This window comes from Onychostruthus taczanowskii, unplaced genomic scaffold (genome assembly GCF_017590055.1).
Source record: "Onychostruthus taczanowskii isolate IOZ18803 unplaced genomic scaffold, ASM1759005v1 scaffold6, whole genome shotgun sequence".
Lineage (NCBI taxonomy): Eukaryota > Metazoa > Chordata > Aves > Passeriformes > Passeridae > Onychostruthus > Onychostruthus taczanowskii.
The window spans coordinates 15,373,872-15,398,360 of NW_024503679.1; the positions used below are offsets into that span (position 1 = coordinate 15,373,872).

At 43.2% G+C, this 24,489-nt stretch overlaps 1 protein-coding gene across 1 annotated transcript in view; it reads right to left on the bottom strand.

Moving 5' to 3' along the window:
* The window catches only part of ADAMTS17 (ADAM metallopeptidase with thrombospondin type 1 motif 17), a 154,653-nt gene that overhangs the window by 31,560 nt on the left and 98,604 nt on the right, over positions 1 to 24,489 (bottom strand). Inside the window, exons 15-17 of the mRNA XM_041418728.1 lie at positions 17,954 to 18,074; positions 5,595 to 5,752; positions 1,611 to 1,770 (exon numbers count right to left, since the gene is read on the bottom strand). Of these exons, the coding sequence (XP_041274662.1) occupies positions 1,611 to 1,770; positions 5,595 to 5,752; positions 17,954 to 18,074 (439 nt within the window). The remainder of the gene's footprint in view (positions 1 to 1,610; positions 1,771 to 5,594; positions 5,753 to 17,953; positions 18,075 to 24,489) is intronic.

Below are 24,489 nucleotides of genomic sequence, written 5' to 3' on the forward strand. Positions count from 1 at the left end.
AACTTGGGCTTTCTCCTTCTAGTGTTTAACGTGGAAAGGAGCTTTAAAACAATTTGTTTTCATTTCTGGTTCCTCCTCCACAGGTAGCTGTGCCCTGTCATCACCTCGGGCAGATGTGCTGAAGTCACACGACCTCCCACCCCCTGATAATGTGACTGATAATGACAGGACAGCTGCCTCCTGCTGCTCCCCGGGCAGGAAGTCAGGATGAAAAGGAGTGACTGAGGTTCAAGAGTCATTAACTGAGCCTGTTCATATTTCACAAAGAGAAAATAAAGCCACCAAAAAAAATTATTTCTCATCTCCTGCTCCTCCAGATATACTGCTTTAAAATCCTTGTGGCCGGAGGCATCTCAGGAGGAGTCACAATTTCTCACATAAACTGTGCAGCAGGAGTTTCCTTCATGCAGTGTGGCCCTCAGGGTTCAGCCTTCCACTGAGTGGCATCAGGAAAGCTGTGCCACAGGGAGCATGGCAGTGACCAGATGTGACAAAGAAAGTGCTACTCCTGCTCTGTGTGACTTGGCCTTACTGCTAATTTTGGTTTCTCAGGTTTGTTTTCTAGCCCTGAGTCTGCGTCAGATTGAGTTTATACAGTTTATTCACCATCTGCAGCTGAAAAGAAAAAAGAACTAATGTTCTGTTAATAAAAAATATACAAACATCTGTATGGAAAGGAGAAAGGCCCTTTGCAGCTTGGATAAGCAGCAAACGCATTGGACAACTAAAATAAAAGACCAATTATCAAGCTAGTACTGGTGGGAGCCATGCTGGAAGACACTGATTTGATTCAAATTTGTAACAGGCTTACAACAAAAATCAGAAGAGCCACAAATAAATTTCCTTTTCATTTATGTGAGGGTTTAATGGCTTAAAAGATATTATTTTAATGCACGAGTAGAAGTGTCTATTCTAAAGTGAGTCTTATTTACAAAAAAAAATCAGCAATTTCAGTGCACTGAGGGCACTGAGCCTATAAATGTGAAGATGAGCTCTTTCCTCCTGTCATGTCACATCATAAATAACTGAGTCTGCTGGTGAAGACAGACTGCCCAGAACGCTTGGAAACGATCTGTTCTCCTCAGGGAACAACCTACTTCTTCCAGCACTGCAAATGCAATGGACAGTGTCTGACAAAGCAGTCTCTGGTTTCACAGCACCAGCTCCCCCAGGGCTGCAGCAGATCCGTCTGGGCACATCCAGGGATGCTCTGGGAAGGGAGCTTTGCCACGTGCTCCTGGGTGGGAGCACCTGATGCAGACCTCCAGGAGCTGTCACAGCAGCCCTGCCCCGCTCCATCCCCGGGGAGGGAAGTGCCTTTCCCTGAGCGTGCCTGGACACCTGTGAGACGCTGCTCCAGGAATGTGGTGGGGGCTGCACACAGAATCCAGGTGCAGCTCCAGCCTGCGGTGACAGAGCAGTGTCCCTGCCAAAAGACTGGCTGGAAATTAACCGTGGGGACGGGGATCAGAGCAGGGAGAGCGGGTGAGAACGAGCTTTCATTGAATTCATTATGGCAGTCCATTTTCATGGCCAATTTCCACCTCTCCTGTGGCTGGAGGCTGCAAACACCACTCAGGAATTCCCACCAAGCTTCCTGGTGTCCCTACCTCCTCCACACTGCACACTGCATCCTTCCCATCCGCTGTGTGTCCAGATGTACAAGGAATCCTGTTGCTTTTCTGGCTCGCTTCTGTTTTCAGAAGTATAGTTTACAGGGATGGTGTATTCATAATGAATTCCATAATTCTGGTCGTGGAATAACAGCACCTGGTTCAGCAGGAAAAGAGAGGCTGTTGCAACACACTGTGCTGGGAGAGCCAACAGGCTGTGAGATAGCACTGCTGGAAATGCTGGCTCAGGAAAAAATCCCTAAAATATAAATACCTTGTGAAAGGCAACCAAATCTTTATATAGAAAACTTAGACTACAATGGTACTGGTAAAACAGGGCAAGAACTGCTTATGAATTGTGAATATTTAAAGCAGTCACAGGGATCTCTAAACCTGGAACTCAAGGTATAACTTTCAACCTCGTATGTGATCAGCAGGACACTGGCTATTCAAAGAGAAAGACAACAGGAAACATTAAATCAGCACTTTTCATACACCAGCTATTTTAAAGAGCATCTAGAGATAAACATCTGAAAGAACATGGTGATGCTTCTCAGAGCAAAAACAACTACTGCACAAAAAGTCCCTTGTCTCCTGGTGAATGTGGCACTCAAGGCAAGCATTACTATTCCTGCTGACAAGCTGTAGCAGCAGGGTTTTATGTCTCAGAAAACTGTGGATGATAAGCAAAAGCCATATCATACAGCTTCTGGCAACATATATTTTCATCCCTGTATATTGCTAGAGGAAGGTGAAACCTGCTTCCAACAGATGGCTATTTCCTGTGGAACCACTTGTGATGTCTCTGGTGTTATTACTCCAGAATTCCCTGACTGTTAACAAAGGAACAGAGAAAAATGTTTATGTTTTCATCACATGCAGATGAGGGTACTGGTCCTGTTTTGATTTACATGTTGGACTTCATTTGGCTCTCACTTTCCCTGGCTTGAGTCAGAACTGATTGGAAGATATCCCATGGAGAACAGGGTCCATGGAATCTGAGTTACCACAGTATTAACAAATGTCATAGGAGTACTACTGTAATGTTCATGCTGTGGCTTTAAACTTACTTATACTTATTATCCCATGATTTGAGCAGCATTAGACAGGTGAATTGTGCTGGCTTGTGTCACCTACAGAAACAGGAGCAATGCCTTATCAAATAAAGGCTCTCGTAAGTGGAGCAAGGAGATGCCCGTTTGAAAAAAGACAAATTTGCAAATGCTATTATCCCCCAACAATAATTGTTTCCCCTTCAGATTTGCACAATCATTCCTACTTAACCAATAATCTCACTAAAGCTGTCAGGAGCTCGTTTAACCACACAAATGTGCTGAAAGAAGGGGTCCTGGCAGCCTGTGCTGTGAACACTGAGGGGGCTCCACAAACTCAGCACCCATGAGCTGCTCTGCACAGCGCAGAACCCTGGGCAGATGAGCCTCTTCCAGAGGATGTGGGGAACAAAGAAATGATTTTGCTTCAGCTACAGAGGGAGCCTCACTTCCAGGACTGAATACCAGCGTTGAAACCAGCCAGCTATCATTACAATTTCAAAGATGAATGCTGTTTTTTTAAACACAATTCAAACACCAGGCAGGTAGAGGCAGAGAGCTTGAGGCCTGCTCTGGCTTTCTTGAAGTGCAGAACATACAAACTCCTGTTCTAGAGACCTGATCAGTCAGCCCCCTTCTGCTCTGGGAGTGTTTGGTTGTTCTCTGTTGCACAAGGAGGACTAGCATAGACCTACTTACACAAACATCAGTTTCTCCAAGAAATACACGCACAGCAATGCACTTGGAGAAATGCCTCAAGTATTAAAAACCAGCTCCTAAAAAGAAATCCTTATTATCTCAATATGGGTGCGAGACTAGTGAATCTAAAGGCCCATATGAAACCAATTTCATGCAATTTCGTAGCCATATATAATTGGGGGGTGTGTATAATTGGTTTCAAATGCAGGTCACAATGGATTGACTGAAGCTTCTGGCTCTTTGTCAGTCCAGTGTATTCCACCACTGTTTGAACAACAGTTTTCTATTTAGAGGGAACTGGTAACCATCCTGCCTTTCTTGTGTTGAAAGAATGAAACCCACCACCCTGTATCAAGCAAAAGATTTGTATCTGATTTGAAGCAAAGACTTCAAGTGTGCTTTGTTTACCACTGGCAGTGATTTAAAACCACATGTTTTTAATGGTCTGGTAATTTTTACATTCCTCATTTTTAATCATTTCTATGAAGAAAGGTGAAGAAGGAACATTTCCTCTGCTTATGTCTGCTGAAAGGGCCTGTCTGTATCTGGATAGGACACTCATGGAGAAGCTCAAAATCACTCCTATGTTAGCTTCTTACTCCTTAACGAAGGGGAACTGAGCATTTCTTTAAAACCAAAGCTCTGCTGATGCAGAAGTTCACAAAATGCCAATATCCAGATTTTACTGCAGTGGAACTCAACCAAGTAATGCCCTGGAAGGTTCCAGGAGCTGCCAAAGGAACCCTGCACAGCATCTTCCCAAACGGTACCTGGGCAACTCCTGTTTCTCACATGAGCTTGGGAAGACCTTGGCAGTACAAGATACTTTGTCAGAGTCCTGGTTTCAGGAGGGAAGGCTTGTGTTAAGGCCAAAGTAAAGAAGAAGCTGATGTTTCTGATGGTGAAGAAGGTGTCATACACCTTCTGTAATACACCTCCTTTGAGTGAGCACACCCTGGACTACATGGGTGGGCCAGGAAGGTGCTGGTGTGCTCAACCCTGCATCTCTGACTACTCCAGCTGTAACCCCTTTGAATCCAGCATTACACTGGTCTGTGAGCCTGTAAACTCACTCATCTGTCTGGGAAAGCAAAGGCAAAACCCCTCATGTTCCTGTGCAGCAGATTTTGACACCAAGAAGGTACTGACAAAGTGGATATTACTGTCAGCTTTTTGTGTGTGTGAAAAGTTCAGGCATCTTTGGAGCTTTTCAAACTGGGTCAGGAAGTGTTGCACAATGAACACCAGCAAGCCAAAAAAATCAGGTGAGGAAAGGGAGAGAATGCTGATTTTTAGCAGTGCTTACAGACAGCCTTCAGAGAACAAACATGGCAAAAAGTCACAAGGAGAAGAAACAGCACAGAAAAAAATGGAATAGAATAAAAAAGTTACAGGAAACAATGAAAAAACTAACCTACTTTCTATGCAAACCTTGCTACAGAACCTGTAAAGCTTTCTGCAGACTTTTAAACAGGAATAAATACATGAGGCAGGAATTATTATAGCTGTCTCACAAATACAAATGTTAAGGTTACACCAGCATTAAGGGACTGGACCATGGGTCACCCTGTCACCCACCAGTGACTGGTCTGGGACTACAGTCCTGCTCTCCTCACCCCTGTGGACTTCTCATTCATGTTCAGCCACATGGCTGCTCATAAAATACCAAGCTGGGTTAACAGAAGGGCTATGCTGAACATTAAGACAAAATGTCAAAAAACACCTTAAACTACATGCAATTGAAAAAAACAATACAGAGAAAACAAAGAACATTTCTGTGTGCAATTAAGTCATTACTTAGATTCAAATTCACATATATCATCTGTGCATGCTAGATCTGCACCTCTTCTGTAAGAGAAGAGATTACTTAAACACAGAATACATTCTGGCATAAGATGAAAGGACATTTCAGCAAATAAGCTTTTATGTGTGTGATCAGGTATGTCCAAGAAATAATTCAGGTCCTTGGGAACCTACATCCTCTAGAATGGACCTGTCTGTGACACATTACAGGGATTTTCTGCCCTGGACATGAGCTGAATGAACACTGCCTGTTCTCCCAGGATGGAGCATCACTTTTTGAGTGGGGAGCTGGGCTTCTCCAGCCCCCGCAATGCTGCAAAAGAACACTGTGGTGAGGAAGCAAACAATCAAAATTTAACTTTCAGCTAGGACATAAACCCTTTCTGTTGCATCACTTAAGAAACACAAACAAAGGATATAAAGTTACCATCAAGTGCAGTGGTATTTTAGTTGGTCCTTTGGCAGAGATTTTCTCCCACAGCCCCCTTCGCACGTACCGGACAGTGGTGCCTGCGATCTGAAACTCACCAGGAAGCTCAATTTTCCAGTCGCTGTTAATGGATCTCTTACTGGAATCTTTTAAAGCTGGAATGAATCAAACACCACGGAATGAAATGCAACAAAATTTGTAATTACAATACAGACTACAGAGCCTTTGTCTCAAGCCCAAGATGTAGAAACCTTGTAATGGATGTGAGTTTAAAAGAATAAAACCTCCCCCACTTTTAGATGGCCCATTGTGATGTTTCTAACTTGGATATATTCTGTACTTCAGCTGATGAAGGTATTTTGAAGAATTAACATAAAATTCATAGATCATTTATCTCTACACTTTCCTTCTAAATGCAACAAGAGAACTCTGCAATTTAGTTTCCAAGCAGAATTTTCTTTCAGTTTCCAGATTTTGAGACCATATTTTCCTAAACTCTCCCTGAGAAAAAGACCAATCAAATAATTGTCGATACACACATGAAGATTTGCAAATGCAGAATACAACTGATACTGTGTTTGTGTGTGCTCTGTAACCAAACATCGAAAAAATTAACATTCAGCTGTCAGAGCTGTAAATAGAAGTCAAGTCACAAAGCAGGGGCTAGTCAGTGAGCAAAATGTGAACTTGGCCACCCTCTTTTCAGAGTCCAAGTGCTGGACACAAATGCATAAGGTCAAGTGCTGTAGGGTCACACCCATCCTGTGCCTCACTATGGTCAACAAGGAAAGCTCAACTTCAGAAGGAAGATGAATATTGAGAAGAAAGGATACTTTGAGTTTGTGTCAAATCAAACAACAAAAAGATACTTTTTGTTTATGTCCTTTCTTCCAGCCTAACTATTGCATCAGGATCACTGATATCCTTCAAACACTCAAAGACAACTCCAGCCATAAGGGCATCACATTACTGTTGACTCATCAGTGGAAGCTGATTTAGGGATTGATGTGTTTTCTGTGTTAGAACGGAAGCAGAGTTATCCAGATGTTGGTGTGATGCACTGAGGGAAGAGAAAATTGGCAGACTCTGCTGCAGCAGAAAGTGCCAGGCCCCTTTGTGGAGATGCATTCACTGTGATCAAATGTGCCCTGACAGCAGACAGACAGAATATCCCACGTGTTACTGGGCTTCCTTAGTTCAAGGTTAACTGTGTCTTTTGGCTAAGCCTTTAACAAGATGTTTTTTTAACCTCTAGCATCTCATCCCTATTTTATTCTCTTCCAGTAAAGAACTTTGCTCTCACTTAACTGAGTGTGTTGCAAGAAGGTAAGAGAAGCTGTTTAAAGCCTTTGGAAGTCAATAGGAAATCTCCTATTGTCATCCCTTTGGATCAAGCCTCCATAGCCAGCAGACCCTCCTGGGTGTGTTTAGGATATATATATATATATATATATATATATATATATATAATTTGTGATGTCTGAACTCTGGGGGAATCTGGAGAGTGGAGGTGACAATGTTCTCTGCATCTGCATGTGCCTTTTTGAGGACCTGTACACTGGGAATCCTGGAAAAAGGCAGATTATCTGTCCTGCTGCACACAACCTTCCTGACAGCTCTCAGAGTCCCATCAGAGGCTCCAAAATCAGTGTAAAAGGGAACTGAAGTGGGAGAATATTTTTTCTGAGGAAAGTTTCCTCTGGCACACAGCCCAAGGGTAAGATGGTGTCCTGGCATTTGCATGCTGCAGCAATGTGTCTCTCCCTGTGGCTCACTTCTCATTCTGCTTTGTTCCTCAGTTTACAAAGTACCTCCTGCAAGCTGAAGACACAATTCTGAAGCAGGATTGGTTTCCTCTGCCAAGACCTAGTGGCTTCCATGCAGATCAAAGCAGCCACCACACTGCCCCTGAGGAGACGTGGACATGACAAATCAAAGCTGTGGATGAGATAAAACTATCTCCAAGCAGCATGGCTGACTAGGAAAGATAGCCCAGCATGTGCTCCAAACTGTCTAAGAGGCTGAGTGACTAAGTCATGCTTTGGTTCCAGCTCACCATCAAAGGGAGATAATTTGCTGATGAAAACCAACGTTTCATCTTTGAGAACCTCTTTTCTGGGTTTGATTTTGATTGCTGCAGGCACTGCTCCCTTAGTGGCTGAGGAGATGGAGAGTTTGGAAACAGACCTGTTCCCAAAGGTGCTCCATGAGGATTGCAGCAATTGCACTGGGGACTGAGCAGAGCACTTAGGCCAAAGTGTTTTCACTGCTGTTCGCCTCCACTACCCCATCAGCAAGATCACTGCTGCAGCTACAAAACCTTCCATGTCTCACACACAGGGAACTCCAATGGCTTTTGTCACACACAATCATTGGCTGTGTGCCCAGCCCCAGAGGTGACAGAACTAAACTCAAACTTGTACAGTAGAAAAGCAGGAGGAATAGGAACCCCAGCAACAACCTGTTAACTTCTGTTTTTCTTGTTGGCTGGAAGGCAGGAACTGACCAATCAACTTCCAAACCTGGCATCTAGTCAGATCTTTATTTCCACCTTGGGTCCCTCCAGCTTGCTTCCCAGCCCGTGGACACAAACTGCCCAGGCATTTCCTGTTCAAGGTGCTTTTTAAGAGTTACAGCCAGCCAAGGAAGCCAGCGTGGGTTGCCTGTAGGTGGAGGGAAATTCTTCAGGCACTGCTCCCAGCACATGAAATAATGATTCCAAATTATGCTGGGCTTCTTTCCAAAATGTTGTACCTGGTTCTGAGTAGAAATAGGACCTGATTGGACTCAGCTTTGTCAGTGCTATTGAAATAGAAATTCCTTCCACACTCAGACCTGAATTTAAGAGTGATTGGGAATTTTTTTCTTGCTCATCTTTATTGCCCTACAGAACCCCCCTGCTGCTATTCATCTCAGTTCAGCAAGACACTGGGTATCTTTTCTTTGTATTGAGTGTTCCTTGAAAGAGAAAACCCTGGAAAGCTTAGAGAGGTTCTCCTGGCTCCTGACCATGAACCAAAGAGCTGAAAGCACTAAAAGCTTTAAAAGAGCCAGATTTTTATCTATCTTTATGTGATGCAAACTGGGCCAGCTCCTGCTCTCAAAAATACACAGTCCTAATCTTCACCACCCAGTGAGGAACCATCTGCTTTAGTCAAGGTTATGTTGTCCCAAGGAAGGGCAGTCTCTAACTCCGTGTAAGACTCTCAGTGCTCTGCTATCTGCCAAAGCCCAAATACCCTGTGCAAACCCCACCAAGACAAACAAAAAGGCTGGTTTCCAGAAGGCAGAGCACTTGCAAAACCCAAAGAAACACTGGCTCCCATTGTTCCACCAGGCTTTGCTATGTCAAACATCTGACGTGTAGGCGGGATCCTCTGGCTAAAGCGTTATGGAAATAGGAGCAGTCGTGATATTCCTTCCTACCAAGAAGTGGCACAAATGCCAATGGTTTTGATCAAAGGGCAGCTGAATGACATAATTTGCCCTCCTTTTTATCCCTGAATCTGGAGTGAAAGAGAACAAAAGCATCTTTCCCACTGATATTGCCAACTGCAGCAACATCTCAAGAAAATCAATAGCACTAGAGCTGAAATCCTGAGACAACCACTATGCAAATGTTTTCAGCAGCATCTGATATTCCACAGCTGGATATTACCATCTCCTTTTGGCTGGAGATGAAGAATTATATGCAAAAGGTGTGGAAATCAGAGACCAAGGTCTGAGCTTTGTTCTGACTCCCTGCATAGCCATGAGCAAGCTTCAACACCTCATTTTCCTCTTCCAGAAATGACAGAGTGACAAGCTCTGCAATCCTCTCAGAGTTCCTTCCTCTCTGGAAGCAATTCCATGGCCATGCAGCTCTGGGATCATGTCAGGGTTTTTCTTGGGCAATTTTCTTTGAAGCCTCTGCTCTGCCATAGGCTTCCTGTGTAAATTCAGGGCTAACAGGGCATTAGCATTTCTGTGACCTGGACTCCCTAGAAGAAGATGGGGATAAAACACTGCACAGTAATGACAGAGAAGGAAGTGCCTCAAACATTGGAGAGAAGAGGCAGAAGACCAGACTGACAGATTCTCAGTGTAGCTGACTGGCTGCACTTTACAAATGTCATTCTGATCTTTAACTTATGCAATGAGTAACTGAACAACAAATTCATTGACAGACTCTGCCCTATGACAACCTCACATGCAAATCTTACCCTCAGCCATGTCTAAACCTTTTTTTCCAAATAGGAAAAGGAAGAGAGGATGCCTGTTCCCCTCTGAAGAAATGCAGAAGTAGAAATGACAAGAGGATTAAACAAATTTTTTTGCCTGATAAAATAGTGGCAAGTGGACTAGAGGCTGCAGCCAAGCCCATCTCAGAGTGCAGGATCAGGTCTTGGGTACAGCATCCAGTGAAAATGTGCTGCAGCAGGAAATGGCAGCAGGTTACTGAGGGATATCAGCTGCCCTGTCCTGCCTCTGCTTCAGACTAAGCTGGGTGCCTTCCTATCAGTACCTCTGCCATTCCCTTCTCTAAACACACTGTTCTCTTCCCCACTCCCTCCTGAAGTGCTGTGTGCTCCTGGCAGCCCTGTGCAAGCCACTGCCAAGTTCTGCTCAGGAACTCTTCTGTCTGTATATAAAAGTACTCTCTGGTCCTTCCAGGTTGCACAGGGCCTGTAAGTGTCACATACTATCACATCACAAACATCATGAAACCAAGCCATAAAAGCACAGATTGCAGCAAGATTCAAATCACCAGCCCCTCCCTGGCAGCAACAAACCTGACAGGTCACTTAGAGAAGGGTCATTTTTAAAAGAAAACAGAGATAAATTTTAATAAAATCATTTTTTTTGTTTTGTCTTTTTACCCAGAAAGCTGTGAGCAGGTTTGTCCTCAACCACTCTGATCCGCCGGGCACCAGCAGGGATCACAGCGGCTTCGATGTAACCTACAGCAACAAAAAAGGGGTGAATGAAAGCAGGGCAGGGCCAGCCAGGATCAGCCATCCCGTACCTCCCTGAGAAAAACTCAACTCCAGGCTGGGGATTGAGTGAGAAACACTCCAAATGAGATCCCTGTGCTGGCAGCCAGTTCTCACTGCTGTGACAGGCGTGGTCATGACTAACATTTCAGCAGAAATGCATGTGTGTTGCTCAGCTGTGACTTCAGCCTTGTTAATTAGCTCTAATTAGATCTGCACCCTTCGAATCACCCTGGTTTTCTTGCAGTACTGGCAGGGATGCATGAGGACACTGAGAAATGTGACTGTCAGGAGCAACACTGCACAGAACAGACATGTGAAATGATGTTTCCAAAAGATGCTCCTGCTTTGTCTTCCCTGTCGAGGCTGTGGCATCAGAAAGGACTCACTTCCACAAAACCTTTTAATGATGCTGAAACTGAACACAAGGAACTAGTGGGACAAATTTTGGGGAAAGCTTGTTTTCATTTACATTTCAGCTCTGTACAAAAATTCTGGAGGATATAATGACCTCCTTGCACTGGGCTGCTGAGAATTCCACAGCCCAGATTTAATGCAATAACAGAGCTAGAAGTTTCTCCAGGACTGACCACTGGCCACCTCTAAACAACTTTTCGAAGACCAATTTTGACTCACAGAATACAGTAGGAATAAGCAGGAGCTACAAGGAAATGTGGCCTCTTTTCCCCCACTATGGAGACATGTGGAGTTACAGACTTGCTCCATGGGGTGGAAGCGGTGCCTTCAAATAATAAAGCAGAGGAACACCAGGGCCCATTTCAAAGAGCCAGGCAGAGTTTTTCCACTGGCTTCAATGGACTTTGAATCAGGCCTCTGTAGATGACACTAATCTCATCACAACCATGACTTGATTCCTTTTAATTGGCCACCCAGTTTACTTTGCAGTTATCGCTTGGCACCTTTTTGGGGTTATTGCTGTCCTTTTTCTTTTAGATGTTAAGCAGCTTATCCTGTAAGTTCCCTCATCCACTTTTCTTGCTTTAAAGGGCTCTGTGAAGCTGTTCTGTCACTGATGCCTTTATGGGAATTGTGGGCTGTCTGGAGCAATGGGCTGGAGAAGTGCTGGCACAGGGAGCAGTGATTCCTTTAGCACTTAGCAGTGTTTAGGGAGCTATTTTAGGGATAAAAGTGCAGCCCTGCTTTTGCTGTGCTGATACAGGGAGGACTCCAAGGAGTATGGTGACAGTCTCTTCCACCTCAGGTCTAAGTGATTCTCCTTCCATTGTGACATGGAATGAGACAGATTTGGGGTCTCAGACAGTGGATTCATTTCCTGAATATTCATTTCATGAATAAGGCTTGAGCTCTTGGGTTTCATCAGGTGCAGGTAGGCAGCTGATTGGGCCACAGGCTCCCTCTTTCCCTGATTTGTTGTATCTGAATGACACTTTCATCTGACCCTTCAGCTCAGTTCTCTTTGCACTTGTTCCTCCTCACTTTTCCCTTACTCAGGATATCTCAGAAATGGTCACTCATCCCTTGCAGGAAACCAGAGACAGGGGCAGCAGAGCTCAGACCTTGTCTGTGCACAGAAGCCAGAGCAGAGGCTCTCCCAGCTGCTGTTCCAGCCTGGGTTTCACCAGGAAAAATCATTACTTCCAGGGTCAATTTTACAAAGGCAATACGGAAATCTGTTATGAAATCAGAGCAAACAGATGTTGGGCTTTATCCTAGACATTGCCAGGAGTTGGTTTTTCATCAGCTGAGATACGAAATCACAGTCAATACAGAGTGGTTCAGATATCAAATATCCTCACTGCACCCCATGCAGCTGCATATAAACCCAACCAACAGCTACTCTAGACATGAACACACAGCAAAAGTGTGACCAGTGACAGTCTGTCACAGGGAAACAGCTCCTGATACACCCTGAACACCCCTGTTAGGAAGCCAGTTTGGAACATGCCCAAGTTTCAGGTAATTTAATGTACCTACTGGGGGACTATTTACTGATTTAGTTTTTAAACCAGATACAAATGCCCAGAGCTAAATCATGCAGGGGTTGGAGACAAAGTTACTCTGAATTTAGTGGAAGGCAGTCACTAAACGCAGTGAACTCTGGATCTGTTCCCTGACCCAGCAGCAGCCAGGAGTGTGTCACACTGCTTTAAGGTGAGCAAACTTTGGAGCTGTGCTGGAGGCTCAGCTCAAGCCATTAAATACACTCATTTCATCACTGTGCCATGAGAGAAACTCCACGTGGAAAAGTGATTTTTATGTTACTTTTTACAACAGTAAATAGTGAAGTGTGAGCTATTAATAAAGTATTAATTCTGGAGACTGTTTGGTTTGGTCTCACACCAGATTTCTTATCCTTGTGTAATTTCTAATCCTGATTGATGGCTTTGGGGGGTTGCACTCACAGCTCCTGAATAAGAAGGAACACACTGTGTTATCTTACTGTGCCACAAACCTGACTGCTGACCTTCACCCTCCTGTTAGAGAACTGCCAAATGCTCCGCAGAGGTTTGGATCTGACCTGTCCTCTCAGAGGTGAAGCAGAACCCTTGGGCATGTCCCACCACGAGCACCTGGACACTCTCATTCATTATCTCCAGCAATGTTGGGTGAGTTAGTGGTCAAATTCTGCTGCAAACAGACTGGATATCACCCATGCAAATTTGCCACAGGTACAAATTTGGATCACCTCCACCACTCCACTCTGGTCCGCAGAGCTGGTGGGAGGCTTGTGGTCACAGATTCCTGATCTTTGAGATAACTGCACCAGGAAACACCTCCAGTGTTTTCCAGGCACATTTTATTAAGCAAACTGTAACTGCAGATTGCCAGAAAGATTATCAAATGTCAGCTAGAATGACCACAAAAAGTCTCAGAGTTGGCCCCCAGTCAAGGACTCTCAAAGCTCTGTTAGGTCTAAGGATAATTGTCTGCAAGGCCAGGGTTTGCAAGGTTGAGCTTAAAGTTCATCTTTAAATGGGGAACTGATGAGATTTGGCTACTATCAGGCAGTATTTTTAGTAATTTCACCCATAAATTAGCCTGTTAAGATGAAGCTTTGAAAATACAACAGGAGAACTTCATTATTTGATAATTTAGTGCTGTACGCAGCATACTCCACCTTGGGAACAGTTACTTTGGCACACACCAATCTTTCTGGATAATCTGCATTACATCAGTGTCTCAGGAATGTAAGACTGTGATTGAAGCAAATCCTAGATACAAATTTTATGGTATAACTCGTATTAGGAGAGACACCAGAACAAAGAGGTGGCTTTGTCATCAAGGAGATTAACATGTGAACAGTGGCTACTGTATCTTCATTTAAATGCTGGAGAGATTTGCAAGAGGAAAGCAGCCCACACAGAAAAATCCATTGTTAGCCATTGTTATTACTCCCAGAAAGAACAGAAAGTTTGGTGTGAACTTCAGAATGCCATTGATCTACTGCAAAACTCTTCTGGTTCACACTGCAGTGAAAGATGGACTCAGAGGTGAAGGAAAAATGATCCCATGGCTGAAAGTACCAATCCCCGGGCACTGCGCCTTCCTGTCTTATCCCTGTACACACCAAAATCAGGTGTGAGAAGGTCAACAGTGCCCAGCCCATTATCAAACCTCCCAAAAGTGCTCTGAACAAACATCTCAAGGTAGAAGCCAAGGAGATCAGGCTGTCCTGCCTACCTGCCAGCCAAGGCCAGCATAGCTTCCATGGTATTTCAGGGACAGGCACCAGCTGAGCACCCCAGAGTCCCTCTCCTTCCCACCTTGCAGCTTTTGCTGATTACTGCTTGTTGCAGTGGAGTGCAAATTATGTGTCTGTTTTCTGAATAGCTGTGATGATTGCCCTTTGCTTTTAGCTTGAGAATAAATCCTGCATTGGCATCTGTCCACTTCCAGCCATGGGATAGCTCATTTGTAAGAAAATCATTTCTCTGAAGAGCCATGGATAAATTTCAAAGCCTCCTACTATTTCTGCAGAGTTGGTAACTGGGATTTCTAACTTGCATGTTCTGATGAAACCCCTATAAGGGATCTCTGAGTTAAAGATTAGGTAGAGTTCTATTTTCTTGTAATTTACATGTGCACCCTATTGACAAAAAAAGATATTTTTGTGTTGGCTATAGATGCTCCCAGCCAGCACAAAAATACTACTGTTTAAATTTCTTTTGGTAAGTACTGGACAAACAGCATATGCAATAAAAGCCCTACTTTTCCAACTTCTTAAAAAGAAAAAATCCTAGCAAATATGTACTTTTCCCTTCCCAAAATATAGTTACAACAACTGGCATATCTCACCGTATTAGATTCTGCCACTTAAAAACAATCCAAACATTCTTTTGAATTATAACCATAAATTTTTTTGAATGACAATCATAAATGAAAATCTTGATGTGGCTGAGAAAAATCAGGAGAGACAGACCCAGGTCTCTGAGCATCACAGGCACAACCTTGGAGAAGTTGTCAGTGATAAATCAGCTCCCCAACAGACAGGAGTCCAATAGCTGTCCTTCATTTCTAGGTCCCCTGTACAGTGGCAGAGTGACAGAGGTGGACTTCAGAACAACTCTGTTTGGTTTTGAAAAATTATTTCGTAGAAATAGGTACAGGGCATGCTGCCAGTCGAAAGGAAACCTCAGTCTAAACAGTGCATTCAGCTGGCCTGCTGAAGACAGCCAGCTGCACACAAGTGTATGTGATGTTTAGCATCATAAATTAAGGCTTTTGACCTCCTCTCCAGCAGAAAAATGGGGTCCATTTCCAGTTGGATCACCCTGGATCACAGGTGGTAAGAGCTGAACTGCTGGATCTCCTCTGAGGCACTCTGAATGTTCCACCATCTTTCCCACCAGGGTGACAGAACCTCTGTGATATTAAAGTTGGGGAAAAAAAGAAATAGATCTGGTTCTTTTTGCTTGTTGCATGAAAATTTGGCTTCCTTTCCAGGATAGGTTCCCTAAAAGGTTCTGCACTATATCTCTGACAAGGCAAGTGAAACAGTAAAAGGACTTGAAGTTTATCCATGGCTTTTGATACCAAATTTCCCCATCTAATCCGACAAAATGAAGATAAAGAACCAACACCAAAGGATTTCACCGACACCCACTGACACTGCAAACAGCATTCAAGTATCTTACACGAGAAACACTTGGGAACAGCCTTTGCCTTTGCCATCACACATGTGGAAACCTTCTTACAATGACTATTGGTTACTAAGAAACAGAAAGGAGTTGGCAGGGGTTTAGTTCAGTTCACAGGGCTCCACATCATCATTTGCAATCACAGGACACAGAAGGACCAATCCTGCAACCAGAGGAGTCCCACGGGCAGAGCCAAGGCTCAAGGCTGCAGCTGCAATTCCCCAAACAGATCCCACTCCAAAACAATCAATGTCTTGATGTTTGAAGTCTATTCTCTTTTGAAATAATAAATCAGCACACTGGACTTGGGGTCTTGGCCTTGACTTGGAATGCAGCCAGGTGGCGAGGATTTGCCACTGAACTGTGCAATCATTTACACACCCAGACCTTGAACTTGTTATCACCAGAATATTGTGGATCTTTCTTTGCCCCAGCTTCGATAAAATTTTTGCACATTTTTGCTAACTGTCAATTTAAAATAAAAAGCCTTTTTTTCCCTTGAGTAACACCACGTTCACTTGTGATACCCCAGATCTGGAGCTTTGCTTACTGCATGAAATTCAGTGGGCTCACCTGAGGACCTGATTCTGCAAAACAGCAGCATGTAAACAGAAATGGATGGAAGCAGACATAATATGTAATTAACTTTCCAAATTAAATTAAAAATAAAACAAAACATCTAATAAATGGCTGTGAGGTAATAACAATTATCTTCTAGATTAAGTGAGATGGCTAAAGGTGGAAACATTGCATTGACAAAGCAACACTTTGACAGGTTTGTGTGTCTGAGATGATCAGCAGAGAATCTGAATGCTTGAACACTGCCCACGAGTCATCAGGAATTCTTTCTGATTCGGTTCCAGGGCACTGGGGGTGAAAACCTCCTGCAGAATCCTGGCAGCCAGTTAAGGCTGAAGCTGCTCTGCTCCTACAGCCTTGTAAAGTCACCACCTCAAGCAGTCTGTGTAGCTGGAAACGGGTGCAACCTCCTGGCAGCGACCCAGAAATTTTGTATTTATCTGCACAAGATGTTTTGTAGACTCATTGGAAAAAAGATAGCTACTCTTCAGCAGCATGTAAGAAATCCATGAAAGTTGTATAAGCTGCTACAGAAATGGAGAATAGCTGGGGTTTTTTCAATGGAAATAAGGAACTTTTCCCACCACTTGCAACAAATGCAAAAGACTTGATGTAAGTGGGTGGAAAATAATTGGGACAAAAGAGTCAAAGGCACTAATGCAGGAAACCATTCAACAGGTTGGCCAAGCACACAGATGTGCTCCAGAGAGATGTGGTGCAGGTGGGAAATCCTACCTGCATCTCACAGGAGGTGACAGATCCCAGCTGGCCCCACAGGTGAGGAGGAGGGCGCAGAGGAAGAGGTCAGTGAACAAAATCAGAGCCTCAGACTTCAGGGCTCAGACCTGGACTAAGCACTGGTGCTGCTTTAGCCATTCAACTGAACTGAAGTGTGTGCTTAAAGGGGATTTTCATGTGCTTTGTGGAACTCAGCCCTGGAGCAGCACACTGAATGTATTTCTCCATATAGGAATGCCAGTTCTGTATTCACTGAATGGGAAATAATTTTTTTTCTGGACAATTGCTTCCTCCTGGAGCAGCTTCCAAGTTCTGGACATGGCTTTCCCTCCCTTTGGCTAATTAGGGTGTGTGTGATAACAGGGTTCTCAGAAGTGTAGTACAGAAACCCTGGAACAAAGACTAATTCAAACACCAAGCTGTACATACAATAATGTTTAACAAGAAAGGGAAAAGTCTTAATTCCAAAGTCCTATATCCTATACTGGATATTTTTGCTGGCAGAGAATCAGTAAAAATATTCAGAGGGGAGTGAACTGTTCTTTCCTTTAGCTGAGATATTCTGATTATAACATGAATCATCTACAACATGGAACATGCATTATTCTGAGACCTCAAAGATGGTGCTGAAATCCAACTTCCCTCCCACTGGGAAAGATTCTGTGATTTTGTCTCCTATTTAAAATCATCAGCACCAGTAGCACTCAGAATGAGAAACACAACTTCAGTCTGAATTTCAGGCAGAGGCAGTGGCTGATATCTGGGTGACTGAGTAAGAGGCAGATGGGATATCACACCTGAAGTGAGTTGGGGTTTGTTTTGTGTTCCTTAGGAACACAAACTAGGTGTTTTTGCTAGGTGACCCCAGTGCTACCCAAGAAGAAGAGCTGCTCCTGCTATCCCAACTCTCCTCCAGCAGGTAGGAGAAGCCCAGAGTGTTACTCACCCATTCCCTTGGTGTGGTTGAAGTCTCCTTTCACCACTTTGCAGGTTTTCCCATCTCCACTGCAGATCCCACAGCGATCCTCTTTGGCAGCTGAGCCAATGATCCCATCACAGCCAATTTTCTAATGACAACAACCAGAGACCCCCATTACTTTGTTTGCAAGGTTAGAGCATCTCTAAATAATGAGGTCAACACTAAGATTGACATCTGACTGAAAACCTCAATGGAGAGAAAACATTGAACTCTTAATTAAACTTTTGAAACACCTGAAAAAAGACCTCATTAATGAGATGGCTCAAGATACCTGAAATGAAAGAGTAGTTCAGTGGAAGCAGATCAGTTCCTTATCAGGCCAATTTCTACCACAGGACTGCCTAGGTAATTATGAAATTTTCCACATGCTTGCACTATATTAAGAATCAACATTCAATTGAAAAATAAATGATAAAAATCTAACAGTTTCATCTAAAGCTTCATTATAAATGGTGTTTTCATAATTTTATATATATACATTTTTTTTTTCCCCAATAAAAACCTACAATTCTGCTTCCACACAAGGGAAGAGTCACAATATTCTCCCTGTAGCTGTCAGGATTATCACCATAATCTTCCTTATTCACAAAGCATTCACAGGTTATGATGGTGAACATTTCACTCTTGCAGATCTGTCATTAATCTATATAAATTGTATTCTGTCCATTTAAGACCCTCAAATTGATCAGCAATCCACTCTTAAAACATAAATTTCTACTGAAATAAGCCTTGTCATTATGCAAGTCATTAGCAGAGATTGCACTATTAAAAATGAGTTTAAGATTTATCCTGCATAGATAAACAGTTTCTTGGCAAATGAGTAGCAGGACTGTCACTAGTAAGACTTATTTGAATAAGGCTATTGGGTCTCTCCCTTCTTTGCCTTCCTATGATGAAGCCAGAGGAAAGTTGGAGAGATATCTTAGGGAACAATCAAAACAACAAACATTTTGAAAAATAGGGTAAGCAGGGAAATATTAAGAGAACTCGGGCTGTTTATCTGAGCCTGTCTGCATGTAAGCAATGCAATTTGGATCAGAATTCCAACATTCCCCTTGTTTCAGAAGACCCTGGCCACTGCCTGAGTCCAGATGTATTTCAGGGATCAAAGACTGCCAGCATTCCACCATGTGCTGATGCAAAGCTTGTCTGGGTAAATCATTAGGGACAGACATGCTGAGAGAGGGTGATCATCCTAAACACACACCAGGGAAATGCTGCTCATTAACTGGCACAGCACCTACATTGGTGCACAGGAACAGCAGGAAAAAACCTGTATAAATGCATAAATGGGAGTTAAAAGAGGGAGGAAGAAGATCGTGGAGTTTCTGGCAGTTGCAATTCTCAAGCCTGAACTTCACGCCCATGTCCAACAAATAATTTTGGGATATTGAACGTGATTCTGCCCCCAGAACAGAAGGATGTCCCAGCAGTTCTCCTTCCAGGAAAATCAGGATGATTTATTAATGGGGTTGCTGAAAGGCAGCTGGAAATAAATGTCTGCCTGCCACCCTGCTGAGATACTGGAAAGGCTGTGTTTAATTTAAGGCTCTGGTGCTATCTTTTATTGTGCTGCATTGTTATTAGCACTATGTGAGCACACACATGAATAAAGGGAACATAATGAGTGTTGAACCACACTTATTCCCAGAGCTACATGAGGAGTCTGTAGCACTCTAACGGAGGCAGGGAAAGAATGAGGAGTTGGCAATCACATGCTTTGTATTTACACTGGAGTTCCCCAGATAATGGAAACCAGTGTGAGCCAGCAAAGCTTGGGAAGGCTGAGTCCCCCCTCATCTGGGACTGGGGCTCAAGACATGGCATCTCCTCACACCTTTACTTGCTCACTGACACCCTTCCACTGGAGAGGCCCTTGAGAGGCATGGAAAGAACCCACTGAATCCACAAATGTAACACCCAGTATCTTTGCTGGTTTTTACCTTTCATCTTCACCCTATTCCCTGTGAGGAAGGAACTGGGAATGGCCCTTGCACCCTCCTCTTCAATGGCACCATTACTCCCATTCACAGGGCAAACTTTTCCCTCAATCCAGGCCTTGAGACTTAAAGCCCCCATCACATTTGGGTCAGGAAATGGCTTCTTACAAAGGAATATCTCTAAGAGAATAAAACACTTTTTTTTTTCTTGGCTACAAGATGAAAATTGGTGCATTCTTGTTACTTTATGGGGGAAAAATACCTTGGAAGCACTTTGTGTTGTCTACATAAACATTAGAGCCCATTTCCCCCTCCCCAAGGCTTCCAATCATTTCCAAACTGAAAGTGCATTTAATAAGAGTACATTTAATAACAGTACATAATGAAACAGCTTTGGGTAAGATTTGACAGTGGATTCCAAAAGCTGCAAAGTCATTTAGAAACACATTGCAGTGTTTCTGACCACCTTGGTCGCTCTGATCCTCTGAGAACTCCCCACATGGAAAATAATCTCAAAACCACCACCATGGTCACTCTTAAAACAAGTGGATCAGTGAATCAAAGGGGAAGAGACAGGACTGGAAGGGCAGAACACAGTGGCTGTCACCTTTGTGGGTACAAAGCATCTGCTAGCAGTCCTTGGGCTGTTAACTGAGAGATTTCTCCAAGGTGTGAGAGCCCCTAAGACTCCAGCACTGGTTGGAAAAACCATCCAGTGTGTAAATCAGCAGCTTCCCACTGACAATATGCTCTGTGTATTATACTGCCCATCCTTTAACTACAGAGCTGTCCTCAGTCTGCAGAAATCTTCCCAAAACGTGAAGGCTTAATTAACCATATGCAAAGGGAAAATCCCAAGTTTCACTGCTCAAAAGTCAAGTTTTCACAGTGCAGAAAGAATCCCTTAAAACCTAAATAGTTCAAGGGAGTTGTTTGATCTTTGCCATCTCTCACTTGCTTTGTGTTGCTTCCTGTCCACTCCAACCAATCAAGGTAAGGAAATTCATTAAATCAAGAAGCAGACAAGGGAACCTTTACATTCTGAAGAAAGAAAGACCCTGTAAATAACAACATCCTGTGTTTTTTCTGACCCAAGAGTTATCCTGCAGATGAGCAGACTGAGCCCACAGACCAGCCCATCCAGCAATTTCTGGGTACTTTCAGTTCCATCAGTCTTGAATGGACTGGTGAGAAGGGAAGCAGCTTTAAAACATGGGAATGCTGGCAAGAAACATGAAAATAAGTATTTCAGGGCTTCAGGTACTCAGCATGGACAGTCAGAAATATGTCCACAGGTTTCTTAAGGCTCTTCCACCCAGGTAGTCTCCTGCTCTGACACCATATTTTGGAACTAGCCACTGATCTTTAAATTGGCAGGTAACTGCACGTTTGCTGAGCCAAAGACCTGAAATTAATTCTCTTTAAGCTGATATCTCCATCCACCCTTCCTTCCCTCCCTCCCTCCCCCCCTCCCTCCCTCCCTCTCCTTCTCATTTTTATAATTAAACATCTGAAAGTACTGCTTGTTGGGTGGTATTTCCAGCTTCAGTCATAGCTGGCTCCAACATAGGAAAACTCTTCTCTTTTGAATACGTATCACTTGGATTCTTCTGTGTGAACTATTCTCTGTATTGCTTGGGTATTTTTAAATGATATTTTTATTTGTATTTTCAATGGCTGTGAAAAAGCTCAATTGATACAGCTTGTGAGAGTATGTTTTGCTACATAAACACAATTATTTTTGTTATATACACCCACTCTGTGCAAGAAATGACATTGTAGGCTCACAAAACTGTAATGCTTCCCATATGCTGAACTAACTGGCTGTCTCAATGGATCAAATATAAATATTGATGCAACATGTGCCACTTTACAAATTAATCATGTACAGAGCAGGCTGGTTATGACAGATTAATCTACACTGCCAATTCCTTCTGTCCATAATATCCAATGCCATTGATACCTCCAGGGATGGACCACATGAAACAGGAATGTACAGATGTGAGCAAGTGACTTTCAGATCTGAGGGGAAGAGAATTCTTATTTCATTGTTTTAAACACGTCTGCCCCTGTGGAGGGTCGTGGGGGCTGGCAGGGCTCGGTGAGGTGAGTCTGGGTCCCTAATCAAGCAGTTCATCTCTGAGATACTTCAATTTCTGTTCCACAACAAATTTTGTGCTAAGGTTAGTTCAGCAAATATCCTCCTGTCATTTCCCAAGCCTTCAGATTTTGTCTGAATCAGAGCAGCTCTGCTGGATCAGGAGTTAGACACATCCTATTTTACATCAGCATTATCTCATCTGCATTAGATCTGCAATGTCATCTGCCATTGACTTTGTGCTTAGATCCCTCAGCAGCTCATGGGGGTGTTAGACACAATAATTCATGATTTTTCACATATAGATATTTAAGGCTATGTGTCAAAGCCTCTGTGTTCATGAGAGAACATGCAAATAATACAAAGCTCTTTCCCATCCCAGGAACTCCTTTGCTTCTGTTCTATTATATGCTTTCCATGGGATAAAATGGAAGAAAAATTGGGGGAAATAGCATGGGTTTGGTTTTTTCATACCCCACTGCAAAGTACAACACAAATTAGTAGGATATTGATAAAGATTTCGTTTTGTCACTATGCTTTACTCACCAAAATCCATTATACTCTTTTTAACCTCAGATTACATTGCTACATATCCAGACATAGAAAAAAAACCCAAAAGGCAATTATACAACAGGTTTCTGTAGTTCAGACAATCCTTCTGGATTTTGTGCACATGCACTAAATAATTTATCAAAGTTCAGTGCTAAGCCAAGTTGTTGTATGGAGACAAGCTACCCAGTCTGGAACATCTTGTACCACAGTTTGTAATGCAGGAATATGAATAATACATGGAAAATACTCAAGTGAGGAGACAAAGCCAGAACTCCAGGCATCAATCAAATGCAAAAAGTGGGTACTAAGTATCTAAAAACTGTTTGCCAGAAGCAGGTCCAGTAGACAACTTCAATTTCTCCTCTGCCACCTGTGGCACTCTCCTGACACTCTGCCTACCCAGTTTGCAGAAGCTATTTTTGAAAATCTGACCATTTTCCAATTTGTGCTCCCCTTTCATAGAGTGTGACAATCACTTTCAGAAGAAAGTAGTTCTGTAAAGATTTTGTTGTGCCAGGACAGCCTAATATGTGGCTTATTATCATTACACACACCGTGGATTCACCAGCCAGTTGAAAGGAGGTGTGATATGACAAAACATTAATGAGAAAACTTCAGATAGAGCCAAAACATCTTCACCTCTTAAATTGTTAAATCACAGCAAAGACTGCCCTTGATCTCTAGCCCAGTTCTTGCTATACAGGAGGTCTCTCTTTTCACAGAGACCTTAAATTACATCCTGAAGCACAATCTGTAGTCCCCACTGGAAAGTTCTCATGCTGTCATGAGGCTCAGGCTAATCCTCCTTTGAGAAAAGCCAGCACAAGGTCATGTGCATCATAACAGTCAGCTGAGCAGCTTGTCTTCTCCTCACCCCTCTGCTCTGTGACATCTGACACTTTTTTTAGTTCCACTTCTGCCAGCAGTTTTGAATTAACCTCAGCAGCACAGAGCAAAACACAGTAAGGGGTTAGAAAGTGCCCTGTTCTCATGAGTGTTCTCTCATCAAACACACACCCCACAGGTCCAGAGAAGAAAAAAACCCTCAGGAATCCTCTCCCTGAAAGCCATTTGTCACTTGAAGGGAAATGGGAGGAGATGAACCCAGTGTGAGGTGCAGGTTGCACAGCCCTACCCCACCTTCCCCATGGCTGCAGTGGCCATGACAGGGAAGGCAAATTGCTGCAAAGCCTAAATGAGCACTCACCCTCCTCCTCCTCCTCCAACACATCAGGCTGCTCTTGTTCTCCAGCCTGCTACAGATTTTCTGTCTCTGAAAAATCTCTGGAGAAAATAAATATTCCTTGCTAGAAAACCATGTGCATTTTGAGGAGGAAAGGTCAAAGACCTACATATGCTTTGAACAGGGGATCCAGTTTGCTCAGAGGATGGTAAAAAATGGTGCATTTGAAACGTTCAGCCTCAAAAACAACTCAAACTAGGAAAAAATTGAATTAAGACCTTATGATTAATCTCAAAAACAAGGAATAAGGCTAGAGTAAGTCTAAGTGATTTAGGAACCCCCATGTTAAATTTAGGGTTGACTTTGCTCTGGTGCTTCTATGCATGATCAAAGTAATAACCAAGTTTACTCACTCCAGCTGCCTTCAGGTGTAAAGGATAAATATAGAGATGCTGCTGCTTTTGATGCTTTTGTTTCAGCTGACAGCAAAGGCTTCATTGACACCTTTTAGATTGGAGTTCAGCTTTAAAGAGAAACTGTCGTAACTTCAAAAAGTACAACTGAAGAAAAATTCCCTTAGTGCCCCAAATCTGGGGCATCTTGAGACTTCAGAGAATCTGATCCTGCTTTCCTTCTCAAAACCCTCCTCTCCTTGCAACAGTTTTTTCTCTGCCATGTTCATCTACATTCATTCATCATCCAAGAATGATTCACAAGCTGCGTTTAGGAG